Raw genomic sequence first — 15,127 nt, 5'->3', positions numbered from 1 at the left:
AGATTTTCTCCTCCTCACTGAACCACCCCTTCACTCCAGCCAGGTTTTTCCACTTGCCAGGGCGAGTGCTGGCCTCGCGCCGGGGCGAACTTTCTGTGGGCTGCGGCGCTGGCTAACAGTTGAATCGGCTCCTGCTGGTTGCGGAGCTGCTTCGCAGAGCATTGTTAGGGCAGCACAGCCAAGGGAGGGGGGCTTCCAGTTTGCTCGAGTGGGTTCCTTTTCAGCTGTGTCTTACATCGCAGAACCAGCCCCTTGGAGAGCAGTGGGGGCTGAGGCAGCTGAGCTGTTGCAAAGCTGCTCTTGATGGCTGCGGTGTGTGTTTCTGCTCTTTGACCGAGCGAAACATGATAGACCGATTTCTTTCCCTCCTACAGAGCCAACATGGCCAGGAGCCAAAAGGCTCCCTTGCTCAGCTCTCTGCCCCCCAAAGACCTAACCCTAGCATACTGGGAGGCCTAACTTCACCAGGTGGGGGACACAAAGATGGACACTGATGGAGATCGGGACTGGGAAGGACGACTTTGTTTTCAATTATGTTACTTTTTGGTGTCTCTGAAACATGTTCCCGAATGCACAGCGTCACTGCCAAGCTCTTGCTGGGCTTCCTGGTGGGAGCACAGTGCGGGCCAGTGCCAGACCTCCCCAGCAGTTGTGGTTTGGGAGGAGAGAACGCAGACAGCTCTGCAGCACCCCTGCACGCTGGATTTTTCACACAGTAAAAACCTATTAAGCACACAACCATGATGAACGACAAAAGCCTCAGCTGTTTAACTCCCTGTGTGCCAGCCAGGACGCTGCGAGGGGATGCTGGGGTTGTTTACCGTGAGCCCCATTATTTGACAGGGCTCGGGTTTGCTCAGCGCCGAGAGTGCTGCTGAGCCAGGCCATCAGTCACCTATGGATTTTCTGTCCCGAGGCACGCAGGGAGCACTGGGAGGTGTAAATGGCCGAGTCTTTGGCAAGGTGCATGTGTTCAGGATTTCTCCACTTTTCCTACCTGCCTCAACACTTGCAGCGGTGGGGTCACCCTCTGCTGTGTTATGGAGGAATTCCACTCCCACCAGTGAGTTACCCCAGATCTGGGCTGGTTTAACACACTCCCCCACCCCGAAACCTACCCCCTTCCCCGCCTCACTAATACACGCATTCTCCCGATCCTGCCCTCTGACTTCTCCTCTCCCCCCAGGCATCCCTTGCCTGCTTTCTACACCAACGCCCCCGGCCCTTCCCTTCCCCACGCCAGACATGAAAACCTGTCTCTCTCACACACCCTCCGGCCACCGCTTCCTTTTCTCCGTCACCCCCAATATTCCCCTGCTCTCTCAAGCCCCACTCTCGGTCCTAGCCCCCCCTTCTCTCACACACTCGCAGGCCCCCCATCTCTGTCAGACCCGCCCTCTCGCAGGCACAGCTGCTGGCTCTGAGGAAGCACCAGGCTCACAGGTGGTTTTAATGAAGCTTGTCAGAATGAGATTAACACCACGGTTCGGGGGCACAGGAGGACAGACTATGCAGTGAACGCACCGCGGCCAGCCACCCCAGAGAGCGGGAAGGGAGGCGTTGCTTCCTGGCCACCATAATGAACGGCAAAGCCCGACTCCCAGATTCCCCCTCCCCTAGGGGACCATCTTTAAGGAGATCTTTTCTCTGTGAAAACGTGCAGCACTATTGCAACCCACGGAGAACGAAAGAGCCCGAAACCCACGCCAGCCGCCTGAGCTGCTCTCCCAAGGCCTGCTCCCCGGAGCAACGCCAATGCCGGGCCTTGGCTTTCTCACACTGGCTGGGGATCAAGCCGTTGCAGGAAAGGTCACTTGCTGGACCGTTATTACACTCTGAGCAGCAGCTCAGCTGTGTGGTTGTTGGCCGGAATGGCTCAGGGAGAGGCAGGGATGCCGGATGCTCCGGGAGCTAGGGGGAGACGGGAGGGAGCTTTTGAAAATCAGTTTTCAGGCAGCTCAGAAGCAAGTGGACAAAGCGGATCGTTTCCAAGCGGTGGCTTCCCCACGGGCTCCAGTCAACTGGATTCCCCAGACTTGCCCCCTCTCACTTTCTGTGCGTCAAGGGAGCGGTCTTTGTTAAGCTTGATTCCCTTGATGTCCTCTCTCCCTCTTCCCCTTAGGAGCTGCATTTTAGTGCCTGGATCTCCCCGGTGTTCCCTGTCTGAGTGCTTCTCTGAGAGCTGAGTGTTCCAAGAGGAGCTGGAGTCTCCTGAGCTAAACCTCTCTTAGTTCTCATCCCCAGCCCCCATCTCTGTCACTCTCTCTCTCCTGAGCACACTGTGCCCTCTTTAAAGAGCTGTCCCAGACAGCTCAGGAATCTGCATTTGCTGTTCGTGCATGCGCTCAATGGGGTATTTATAATGGACTTCAACAGCCGTGGGAGCCAAAAAGCAGGGTTGTTTTTCGTGTCCCACCTAGCAGCCTCACACTGAGCGGCTTTATGAACCCTGCAGCACCCATCGATGGATGCATTGCTCCCACTGCAAAAGGCTTTAAAAAACAAACAAACAAAACGACTCTGTGTGGCAATTAATTTAGTGGGTGAGGGAGGGGTCTCTCACAGCTTCTTCCCCTTCTCCCAGAGCTCTGCCCCTGGAGCGCTCCCCACCACCCGCAGCCGGTGAGCCCTCGCTGGAGCGGAGATCACTCAGTGCTGCCGAGCGTTAAGATGAGACCGTCTGACCTCAGTGGAATCTGAACTGCACTCTCTGGAGGCCAAAGTCTGGCCCAGCTGTACCACTGGTGGCAAGTGGCTTTTTACCTCGGCACCCGGCTGGCACAGTGCTCAACGGAGGCGGAGCTATTGTTAGGCACCAGAGAGAAACAATCAGGCCAACCCGGTGCTGCCTTCTGGTGAAGATGCCACAGGCTTCCAGCTCCTGGCGCTCCCTGAGAAAAGGCCCTTCTGAACGGCACTCAAACCCAGTACCCAGTCCCTCGTTATAACACGCCCCAGGCCAGCCCGGCACAAAGCCAGCATTGTGTTCGGGTTGGTTGTGGGACACTACCGACTTCCACACACTCTCTCCCAAAGCGGGGAGTTGCTAGCTGTAATCCACCCAGCAGCAGCCACCCTCTACCTCCCCCTCTCCCACCTTCCTGACTGAGAGCCACATACACACCCCTCCATGCCCTGGGGGCATCTACTGGCAGCAGGGCGGTTAAGCCCCAATCCGGTAGGAAAACAGGAAAGCCAGACAGTTGACAGCCCTGCAGGGCTCTCTTAAATATTCCACCACATTTGCTTTGATTGATTGCAGGGGTTGGGGGGGGGGGGGAAGAGCTGGAGCGAGTTCTCTCCCTCCCCCTTTCCCTTCCCCTCCCACCCCCGCCAAATGTTTCCCAAGCTGCTGTGAATTTACCTGAGTGTACTCGGCACAGCCAGACAAACTGCCCACAAAGTTACAGACATCCTCCACTGTCCATTTGCTGATGTCTTCCAGCGCAGGGCTCTCCTCCCCATCCAAGAACAGACCTCCCATGGCGCCTGGATTGTTTGGGGCGGGGGGGGGAGGGGGAGGAGAAGGAAACATAAATCATTAAAATCCCACACGGACAGCAACAGGCCTGCGATCTGAATAGTTCTCTCTAGCCACACATCCATTTTTAATGGCCTGTCAATTAAAATGCTGGGCAGGGTCAATTCATGGGCCTCTGTCTCCTGGAGGTCCCTCGCTCAGAAAAGGTGTTTGGGGGGGAGGGGCAGGAGGGAGGGGAAAATCCCCTCTAATGTTTTTCATGTGTTTAATGTTCTTCAGCTGCAGCAAAGGGGGGTGGGGGGCAGGGGAGAGATGCCCCCCGAAGGTGTATTTCTCCACACGCACCACAAAATGGAAAAACTCCGGCTGCCCTGGGAGTTTCTCTCCCCCAGCCCTTCTCCCCGCTACGTGCTCCAAATGATAACAAGCCCCCACACCCGGCCCCGGCAGCCTGCTGCTTGGCTGGAGCTGCTGTCGAGGAGAGAATTTTCACCCCTTACGAACAAACCTTTGTTTTAAATCCCCTGAGCCCAAAACAGCCGGCTGCCTAACACCCGTCGCCATGGTTTAAATGCATATCGCCCCTTCTCTCTGCTGGAGCAGAGTCTAGCTGGATGGGGAGGTGACCCCAAAGAACCTCACTGGAGCTCTGAGACGAGCATGCTGCGGTTCACGCAGGCAAGTCAATCCTCCGAAACGCAAGAGCAGTTCAAGTCCCAGCTCTGTCAGCAGGGCCGGAAGGTGACAGAGAGAGCGCTCCAATCCCAGAAGAGGAGAGCAGAACTTTCCCTGCTTCCCAGTGCCTGACAGCATGGGATGAACATGGAAGGAGAGAGCTGGACTAGAGCCCAGAGTGGAACAGGGCAGAGGTCTGGAGAATGAGAAACCATGGAAAGAAAACCAGCCAGGCAACTCCAGCTTCACCTGGATCACAACAGAGGAGCAAGGGGACCGCCCACGTATTTACCACTGATAACAGAAAATACTCGTTTGGAAAACACCTTATTCACCTGTGGAACTCACCGCCTATGCAACCACTGAGGCCAAGAGCTCAGGAGGATGCTCAAAAGGACTGGATATTTACAGGAATCAGAACATCAACAGTCACACTGGAGAGGGTAAAACTCTCATATCAACTCTCATGCTTCAGGGCATGAGCCAACCAATAACTGGAAGTGACGTGATATGCAGGTGATCTGTTGTGGAGGTTTCAGAGCATCCTCTGGACCATTTGGTGCTGGGCATCGTCCTCAGCCACATCCGTCCACATGAAAAAGGGGCTGGAATTGTCTGTCTCCCTCCTGACCCCTTTGAAGAGGTGTGGAGTGGGGGAATGAGAAGGGGTTGAGTATCCCCTGTCCTGTCCTCCAGCCACATGGAGGACTGGAATCCACAGAGCTTTGCTCCTTATGGGCCATTTTATTGTTATTTGTATGATTGTAGCACCTAGGGGCCCCAGACATGGGCCAGGACCCCATTGTACTAGGGGCTGTACAAAAACGGAGCAAAAAGACAGTCCCTGCCCCAGAGACCTTACAGCCCAGGTCACGGATCCTCAGCTTCTCCCTGACTCTTGAGTGGAGATCAGAATCTAAACCCTGGCTCCTATCCTCAGCCCCCGTCCCCCACTGCAATCTCCCTTTCACAGCAAGGGCAAGAATTACATGCCCTGTCCCACAGAGCGGGGCTCTCTGCCAGCTACACTCTGCAGAGGGTCCAATGGCACCATGACATGCCATCCTGAGGCCTTCAAAAGCCCAGTGGGTCCCTCCAGCGATGTGAAAAAGCCAGAGATAGAACCGTGACTCTCCGCCACATGCTCCAGACGTAGATCTCTGATCCACTTTACCCCCTTCTCCTCCCAGTCAGCGAGAGCCTGGGCTTCACTGAACTTTCATCCCCCTTTACAAAGGCGTCTGTGGAAATGACTAGCTTTCCCATGCTGCAGGGAGACTGGAGGGGGGAAAGGACCCAAAGGGGTTTGGGACATGGCTGGAGGAGCAGCATTTTCCCTTCCCTCCCAACTAGAAGACGGGTGGACAGACAGACGAGTTTCCTTTAGTTACATTATCATTTTCATTCGTGGTTTGTCCCCTGCCCTGGAACCCAAACTCCCAGCTGTTTACAGTGAAGCTAGCGAGACACGGGGATGGCTGATTTTTCCCCTCCTTTTTTGGGAAAGCGGCTGCAGCTCGGTAAGTAGAGGAAGTGACACTGAACTCAATTATTCCAGGCACAGCCGACACATGGGCAAGACGCCTCCATCTGCAGCCGGAGCAAGCGTCTCCGAGGGAATCTGACTGCAACAGCCAACGGCTTTAAAATTAGGTACTTCCTTCTTCCAAAGGCAAGCCAAGGACTACAGCCTTCTCCAGTCAGTCAGCCAGGCCTGGCCTCAGGCGCTGCCCAAGACTCCACAGGGAGGCTGGGCAGTACCTGCCTGCCACAGGCCATCTCCAGAGCCCTACCAGAGATTATGGAGATAAGGTCACATTCAGCTCTGTTCGCAAGTGGAAGGGCTGATGTCAGGGGACAGGGCTAGTAAGTCTTGCTGTAACTCTTGGGGAAATCCCTCCCCCTCTCCCCAGCGCCTGCCAGTGATCCTACAATTCCTGGGGTAGAATTGGAGAGATGTACTGAGCCCGTCGGCTCTATTTGTGACCTTGCTGATATCACTAACGGAGCTGAGCCCAAGGTCAGTCCTGCCAGGCAGCCCTCTCCCCATCCATTTTTTTATCCCTCCATGCCCACAGCCATGCACGCAGTCAGCCTGCTGTCTCCAGGACTCAGGGCAAGAGCAGCCCTGCCCTAGGGCAACAAGTTATATTTTCCACACACAGAGAAAGCTAGTATCGCCAAAGCACTGATCTCCAAAGGTCTGCCTCCCCTCCCCATCTATACCAGGAAAACACTCCCGCTGATGGGTGGAAGCATTCTTGAAAAATAGGGGAAATACCAGCACACTGGGCTCCGACCTATTAGCATTTCTATAGCACAGAAGTTAAGAGAGAGATGCTGAAATCTTGGCCCCACTGAAGCCAGTATTAAAACTCCTGCTGATTGCAACCGGGCCCCAACTTCCCCCAGAGAACCTGCTCTGTGGAGGTGGCAAACACCCAGAGCTTCGTGGATTTCAACTAACTCAGTGATCAGCCTAATTGTAAATGTCCCAAGACAGCCCCTACCCGCTTCCCCCCCCATTTGCTTCCCTAGAGAGGCTATTGCACAGCCCGCTAGATCTCAGGACATGACTGTACAAACCCACCTTTGGGGCTGTTAATAGAAGGATGATAAGGAATCGATTCCAAAGGTCTATAAGGGAAGCTCCCTCTGATGGTCACGGCACATTGCTGGATATTGCTAGACAGTGGGGACACAGCAGCATCTGTCCCCAGCCAGGCTCCTCTTCTCTCACTGAGTGACGAATAATGAGCCAAGGGACTGATAACGGATTACAGAGCATTTCACCAGATGGGACCATAGCTTGGAGGAGGGTGAAAACCATCATCCCCTGCCAGGGTTTTGTGGACAGGTACCCACAGAAAAACACCCCCCTGCCAGCTGGTATTAAATAATCCTCCCCCCACCCCACAACTTTTTGGGCAGCTGTGGTAGAAAGGCCCAGGGTCCTGGAGACTGAACTACCCATCCCTTCCAGAAACAGGAGTCTCCACAGGGCAGAGCTGAGGCACACAGGCTGACAGGGCAGTGGAGGGGGGACTGCAGTGGAGTTGCCCGTGCCGTACCTATTCTGGAGACAATACAGGCTCTCAGTCCCCAGCACTGCAGCCTGAGAGGAGGGGAACAAACACGGATATTGGTGTCACTGGGCATGAGCTGGGCATTAGCACTAGGACATGTGTAAGCCCAGACAGCAGGCCTGTCAGCTAGCACAGGATCTAGCCTCTCCTCACTGCCAACAGAGCCTCAGTCCCGACAGCCAGACCCTGTTTTCTGCACAGGCGTCTGATCAGGCCAAGAGCATCAGCAGCAAAGCTCGCCCATCCCTCCCCCTCCCCAGCTCAGAACAGGCCCAGAAGCCAACACACAGATGGGTTTAATCAGTCTTGTTATCACTCTCCCATTCCGCCCCCCACCCCCGCCACACACACCCACCACTGCGGGCTCGGGTCATGAAGCAGCACTGGAAGGCTCACATTAATTGCTCTCCAGACTGCGGATCAATAAAAGGATTTTAGCCTCCCGCACACTCCATCCTTCACCTTTTCCAGTAGAAAGGGGGGGGGAAGGGGGGCGCGAGAACACAACTCCGCTGAAACCTTGAAGAGATGAGGTCATCCGGCAGCTGCCAGATTCCCAGGAGGCGGCTCAGGGAATCGACCAAACTCCGGCTGCCTCGTCAATATTTTTGTCATCAGGGACAGAAACCAGTTCTCTGCCTCCAAAGCAAGAGAGGAGCCCTCCCTGTTCTGTTTGAGACTCCAGCCATCTCTTTTCCCTTCTCCCCCATCCTCTGGGGTCTGTCATGCTACTGGCCTCTTTAGATTGTCAGCTCCTTGGGACAGGGTCTGTATCTCCTCACCACAGCGTCCAGCATATCCTCCGGCCCCTGTGAGCGACAAGAGCAGCCCATGGACAGGAAAGAGTGAAGAGAATGTCTGTTTTTCTGGCACAAACTCCTCCTGGGGCCAAGTCTGGCCATTTGTTGGGCAATCTGTGGTCATGCTACTCGGACCCGGGTTAATCAAAGCGCCCCAAAACACCTGTAGCATAAAGACGTGTGAGAGATAGCACGGTCCAGGACACTGCCCAGGGGCTCTGGAGACATAAGTTCTATTCCCAACTCCCCTGCTGACCGGCAGTGTGGCCTTGGGCCTCAGTTTGCAGCCCCCCCCCCTTGACCTGTCTTGTCTATGTGGATAGACTCTTCCTATGGGCTCGTCTATATGGCCACTTACTGTGCGGCAAGCTAGGGTGTAAATCTACAGCGCCGCACTTGCCATGCACACAGTCACTACGTGGCCCCTGCTACCGTGCACTAAAACTTCCATAGTGCACGCTGATCTACTGCTGGTTCTGCACTACGGAAATGGTAGTACAGGGTCCATACGGCCAGGTAGAAAGTGGCAGAGTAGAGGGTTGTAGATTTACTCCCCAGCCTGTCGTGCGCTAACTCTCCGTAGAGACGTGCCCTATGTGTCTGATCAGTGCCTAGCACAACATGGTCCTGATCTCAGCTGGGGCCGCTGATGCAACACCATTCACAACTTTCATAATAATACATGGGGTGCTAGCTGAAAGCAAGGGAACCCTCTTGCAATCCAACACAGCAATGGTCCCCGAAACCGGAGGAGCCTGAGAAAGAGGATGGGTCACTTTAAACGGGGCCCTGATCATAAGTAGTAATAATACAGGGCACATTCTAGTTTCTGATAGTTTGATGGGAGTGGACTCCCGACTGCAATCCACACCCTGCTCTGTGGGGTTGCACATGGGGTGGCCAGAGCACAGAACCATGTATCCCCCTTTAAATGACCGCGAGGGGAAGGCTCCCACGAGGAAGCCTCATCTGTTGGAAGCAGTAGGGATAGTTATCCTGGCCACCTGCCTGTCAGAGAAATTGCTTCCTTCTTCTGGCTGGATGGTGTTCCCGAATGGCTCACATGTGAAGGGCAGCCGCACTCATCCTGCCCAGTTCATTCATTTATAAAGAAGGAGGCCCCCCCCCCCCGACTCTCACAGGATGCAGCATCTAGCTCTTAAGTGCTCAACTAAGGCATTAGACTATGCATCTCTTTGGTTCTGGGTTGAGCTAGCAGTTCAAGTCCCACCTTGCACTGGGACGTCCTTTACTCATGGGTCTGCATGTTGCATCAGTGAGTTGGTGGTGGGCCCCTCCCTCCACATGCTGCAGGATGCAGAGCCCATTTTAAGAGCCGTACACGGGACAGAGAGAACGTGCTTTCCCGCGGGCTGGCAGTCACCTCAGTGACCAGCTCTATCACACGTGCGTGACCCCGTTAAACCTTGCAGGGGGAGAGACCGGTTGGATTCCAAACAACCGGCCCCTCTCCTTTGGAAAGGCATCGGAAGGTCGCGGGGGCAAGGGTTCACCAAACCCATCCCCCTCTCTGCCGGAACAGGGGTCAGCCGGGCACATGATAACCACAGAGGAGCTGCGGTTTCTTGCTGTGGACAAAGCTGATGTTCCTGATGGAGGACGTATAGCTGGGGTGGGGGTGGGGGGGAGAGTCACCCACTCTGATGCCTCTTGGTGGGATGATGACCTAAGTATCAATACACCCATCTCTACATGCATACCATTCCGCTTTGTCCTGACATGCTCCTGCCTATCTGTAGAGAGCTGGGGTAAATCCACAGCCCCAGCTCTGTTGAGTTTCCTCGCTGAAGCTTAAAGTTAACAACACATCAGAGATATCTCTGAGGTATACAGGTGGTTGCCATGGGAACACAATCAGGTGACAACATATGACTTTCGAGGGCAAGAGGCTGGCCAAGGAGGTGGAATCACTGTTTTGGGGAGCTCCTGAATCTCTGTCCAAAAGGTATGGATCCACATGCAAGAGGTAATGCTGCCTGGCATTCGGAGATGCCCCAGGCACAATGGGACGGAGGGAGCTGCAGCCTTAATTCTATATTTCCCTCTCATCAAACTATGGAAATACAGGGAATGTAGAGACGACGAAGACCTAGCAGATACTCCAGGCTGCCCCAAACCAGCTGCCAGAGAGGACTGCTTCCTCCAGTACATTCCTGAGCAGTATGTTGAACTGTACCTCGAGCGATGGGCTTTGGGAGATTGTCCCATGGGTCTATTTTTCACCTGTTCCCCCTAAAAAGCTTTCCCTTGCTCATCTCTGTCCTGTTACATTTGGGCATGTCTCCTACAGTACCCCAGACAATCCTTGCACCTCCTTCAAATACTGAGAGGTGGCTCCTGGATCCCACCTCTCCACAAGCCTGGTTATCTTTTAGCCCAGCTATACATATTTAATTCTTCTAGCCTTTTCCCTCGCAGGTCAATCCCTCCAAGCCCTTAATCATCTTTGCTGCCCTGCCCTGAAGCCCTCTCCAATTTATCAATGTCTGCCTTGAACGGAGGCTTCCAAATAAGGTCCAGCCAACTCCGCGTAGACTATCCCCTCTACTCTGTGAGGACGTCATGCTTCTCCATACAGCCCAACACAGCATGGCATTTTTCTATCACCGTGTCATTAGCTTTGCCAATACCCAGTCAAACGCCTCAGCATCAACTGCTCAGCCCACAGCTTCCAACCATGCACACTTACATACCCAAGGGGGCAAGAATTCTCCTTCAGTCACATTTATGGTCTCCCACTTTGAATCTCAGCTACACTGGAATTGGAAAAGGTTCAGAAAAGGGAAACAAAAACGATTAGGGGTATGGAACCACTTCCGTATGAGGAGAGATTAATAAGACTAGGACTTTTCAGCTTGGAAAAGAGACGACTAAGGGGGGATATGATAGAGGTCTATAAAATCATGACTTGTGTGGAGAAAGTAATTAAGGAAGTGTTATTTACTCCTCATAACACAAGACCTAGGGGTCACCAAATGAAATGAATAGGCAGCAGGCTTAAAACAAACAAAAGGAAGTATTTCTTCATACAATGCACAGTCAGCCTGTGGAACTCCTTGCCAGAGGAGGTTGTGAAGGCCAAGACTATAACAGGGTTCAAAAAAGAACTAGATACGTTCATGGAGGATAGGTCCATCAATGGCTCTTAGCCAGGATGGGCAGGGATGGTGTCCCTAGCCTCTGTTTGCCAGAAGCTGGGAATGGGCAACAGGGGATGGATCACTCTATGATTACCTGCTCTGTTCATTCCCTCTGGGGCACCTGGCACTGACTACTGTCGGAAGACAGGATACTGGGCTAGATGGACCTTTGGTCTGACCCAGTCTGGCCGTTCTTATGTTCTTCCTAACTGCTGCACCATCCGAGGTCCACTTTTACCTTGGTCTAGTATTTTCCCTTTTCCCTTCTCACGGGTTTGTGGCTCACCCCAGCCTGGTACGATCTCTGGGTTAATTAGTGGTCTCTTTATGACCTCTGAGTTCTATTGTTTCAAGCCGGGCCCCTGACATTAATTTTTTTTGTTTTAACTGTAGATGCTCAAACCCCACAGAGACGGATGCACCGTGAATAGACTAGCAGGCCCATTCTTCACATCCTGTAAAACCGATACTCTGCCAAGACCCCCTCCCATGCCGGTTCCCCCCATAGCTATGAGGCTCTCACCTACCTGCGTGGAAATAGGGGCTCATCGTATAAGGGAATCCGAAGGGCAGCGGCTGAGGTGGTGGGATGGAGGCCGGAGGGAGGTATTTCACCTCATTTTTATTGATGCCTTGGCCAAGCAGGTGGCTGGGTGACTCAGTGCTTGAGGAGCTGCAGGGGGCATTCTGGCCGGAAGCCACTTCACTCAGCTCCTTGGCCCCCTCGTAGACCTTGCCTGTCTCTTTGCACTCTTTGAGTTCACTGGCTGAGCTGCTGCTCTCAGCTTTCAGGCTCTCCGGCTTCTCGTCGCTCACTTCAGCATCGCTCTCCGAGTCTTTCATCTCCTCATCGTTGCAGTCGGGCACGCCATCCCGCGCCCGGGGCTCGGCAAGCTCCTTGGCCTCGTGCAGGCCTGGAGGCTCGGCCCGGTGGTGCACTGATTTCCGGCTCCCCCTCCGGCCCTGCTCCTTGGGCGGGGTGGTGCTGGGCACCCCGTGGTTCAGCGAGAGCAGCGGCGTGTTGTTGTGCCGGAGCACGAGCATGGCGTTCCTCCGCGAGAGCTCGTCCCGCAGAGGGTGCCCCTCGGGGATGTCGTGCATGTTCCGCAAGGCCGGGTGGTCCTGGGGCAAGCCCGGGTGCAGGCTCAGCGGGTCGCCGGCCAGTAGCCTCTGCCGATGGAGATTCTCCAGCTCCTTCTGGCGGATGATCTCGGCCGACATCTCAAGCCTGAACAGGGAGAGAAAAATGAGTTGGGTTTGAAGGTCAACTCCTCATTCACTAGCAGCTGCAGCTTCGGAGCTCAAGGGTCTAAGGCCGAGTTTGGTGTGCCGGTGGTTTTCACACCCTTGTATTGTTTCAGTTAATCTCCCTCTGACATTGCACTATTTCTGCTGCACAATTGAAGGCAGGGAGTCCGGATTCCACCCTCCCCTTTGCGAACCGGGCTCATTGTCAAGTTCCTAGGAGCAGGGCTGGCTGCTTGGGAGGTGCTAGTAATGGGATACAGAGCCTTTCACCTCTACGTCACGGGTTCAAACCCAGCAGGCATCACCACAAGCTCTCACCTTCTCACTCCTTAGATGCCTGAGTGTCATGAGTCTGGCAGTCTCAGGCTGCATCCAAGGGGTTCCAATCAGAAACACCACGTGCACAATGGTAGTCTCAGCGGAGACGCCAAGCACTGGACGGGCGTGAGGGCCGAACTAGGCCCTCTGCCTGCGGGGGGAAAGCTCGCACTCTTGCTGCCTATGCTGTTGTCCTGGAGAGGGAGGGCTTCCTTCCCCCGGGCTGCTCATATAGCACCAAGGTCACACCCTATTCTGACTGCGGTGAGGAAGAAGGCCAAAAGGGGATGGAAATCTAGCCCGAAGCACAGGCAGGCTCAGATGCAGGGAGCTCCTCTGGGGCAGCGCTCCATACCTGGCAAGATTCTGTTTCCGCAGCATCTCCTGCTGCCGTGCAAACATCTCTGCTTGTGCCGGCTGCAGAAACCCGTAACCTGTGGGCAGGGGAAAGCATGACAGATGCAGGGTTACACAGCACTCACTCTCTGCGGGGCCAGCTGTGCAGTGAAGGGCCACAGAACTGCTCCCTCTGAGAGATCCCTCTCCACGATGGGGGAACTGTCCTTGCTGCAATCCCAGTGAGCAACACAGATGTGATTTCCTGCGGCTCACAAGACCCTAGCTATGCCAAAAGGTTTCCTGTAACGCTCCCACAGGGTGACTTCGTAGCTGATTCCATTTCTGCTGTTCTGCCTCATTCAGGCTGCACAATGCAATAGGCACATATCCCCCATTCTCTGCACCAGGCTGCGGCTGCCTACTGCACAGGGGGTGCAAGGAGCCTGTCCCGTCCCCCTGTGAGGCAGGTCTTGCTCTCTGCTAGCACTGCTGTGGGGCTAGACACACCAAAGGGACCAGGGAGATGGCATCGCCTGCTCCCTTCTATACGGGCCGGAGCAGCTGAATGGCCACATGAGGTGCATTCAGAAGCCATGGGAGAGGGCAAAGCACCCACCACTGCATCCACTGGGGATGCTCCCAAGGCAGGGCTGTGGCAACGAGCTACAGCACAGCCCTCTCCTCCCACCCACCGCGTGGACCATCACCCACACACTCACCTGGCGTCTGGCACAAAGCTGAAGGCACCCCCAGGAAGGGAGGTCTCAAGTGAGGCCCTAGCGCAATGTGGGGGGCATTCTGGGGTGACAGCAGAGGCGGTGGGTGGGACATGTCCCTAAAGAAAATGGAAGAGATGTAGAGATTTAGCACTGCTCGGTGCTGATCGCAGCAATCCAAGTGTGAGCTTAGCTCAGCGGGCGCGCTTGCATGCTGGGCTGTATGTTCTCTGACATACACACACACCCCTCCTCAAGCACAGCTGGGGCACACCTGTACAAAGACACCTGCATGTTAAAGGACAGCCTCTAACTCAGCCACTTTCTAAGTGAGACTGATACAGGCTGGTCTGCCAGCAAACTGCCACCATTAGAACCTGACTCCTCATTGCTCAACAGCATGCCACCCCGTAAATGCACCTTCTGTCTCATGCACAGTGGTCCCTCTCTTTAGGTCTGTTCTCTCTCTCTCTCTCACACACACACAATAATTGCACCCCTTTCCCTTGTTTGTACGTGCCTGAGCTGGGCTATAAGGTCTTTGGGACAGAAGCTGTGTCTTACTGGTTTGTAAAAGCCCCAAGGGCATTACATTACAGAATGAGCTGTAGCCAAAACTCTCCCTGAAGCCAACGGGAGCTGTGCCCGAGTTAAGGGCAGAGAGAGAGCGATCAGAGATAGATCCCCCTAGAGATAGATGCAGCCGAGCAGCAGGCCCACACTTGCTGTGTGAGTGACCAAGAGGGAATGCTCTCCAGGATGCTACACAGATGGCTCAAAAACTCTGCTTGCCTTGAGACAAAGGAGTTCGCCGTGAGACTCCTGCTGGCTGGACCCGGGTGCTCACACCAGCACGTGGGTGTGCAAATGCTGCACTCTGACAGACAGTTGGCTCTGCCATTCCCTCTCCTGCCCTGCTCCTCCAAAAGCTTCCGATATTCCCATTGACCATGGGTTTCCCAGCCAGCTGTTCCGGCCCCACAGAGGCTGCTGCTTTGTGATGGCCACAGAGTGAAGAAAACACAACATTTGATGAATTAAAACAAAGCAGAGCGGAGGAGGGTCAGGCCAGGAGTTGCCCATTCCTTTCCCACTGAGCAGCCACCAGCACCATCCGCCCCAATCTCACAGGGGACGTGAGCCCTCTGTCCCCGCTGAGCTGAGTGTCATTGATGCTCATGGGGCCAGCACCCATACGGAGCCAAGCGCAGACACTCAGGGTCTCACAGGCCCTGATGTGAACGGAAGTTTGGTGGGGGAGCTCACAGTATCCAGGTGTCAAAGGTGGGGAGGAGGTGGACAC

At 54.7% G+C, this 15,127-nt stretch overlaps 1 protein-coding gene across 10 annotated transcripts in view; it reads right to left on the bottom strand.

Annotated features, from left to right (window-relative positions):
- The window catches only part of SAMD11 (sterile alpha motif domain containing 11), a 183,178-nt gene that overhangs the window by 6,750 nt on the left and 161,301 nt on the right, over positions 1–15,127 (bottom strand). For 8 of the 10 annotated variants that reach the window (XM_073317116.1, XM_073317118.1, XM_073317119.1 and 5 more), the window contains 5 exons: positions 14,617–14,814; positions 13,828–13,943; positions 13,125–13,203; positions 11,731–12,431; positions 3,365–3,489 (listed from right to left, as the gene is read on the bottom strand). In XM_073317116.1, the coding sequence (XP_073173217.1) occupies positions 3,365–3,489; positions 11,731–12,431; positions 13,125–13,203; positions 13,828–13,943; positions 14,617–14,814 (1,219 nt within the window). The remainder of the gene's footprint in view (positions 1–3,364; positions 3,490–11,730; positions 12,432–13,124; positions 13,204–13,827; positions 13,944–14,616; positions 14,815–15,127) is intronic. The other 2 variants (XM_073317122.1, XM_073317120.1) reach the window with 2 other exon arrangements.

This window comes from Lepidochelys kempii, chromosome 18 (assembly GCF_965140265.1).
Source record: "Lepidochelys kempii isolate rLepKem1 chromosome 18, rLepKem1.hap2, whole genome shotgun sequence".
Lineage (NCBI taxonomy): Eukaryota > Metazoa > Chordata > Testudines > Cheloniidae > Lepidochelys > Lepidochelys kempii.
Note: the sequence above shows the minus strand (reverse complement) of the source record. Positions and strands in the feature narration are given on the sequence as shown.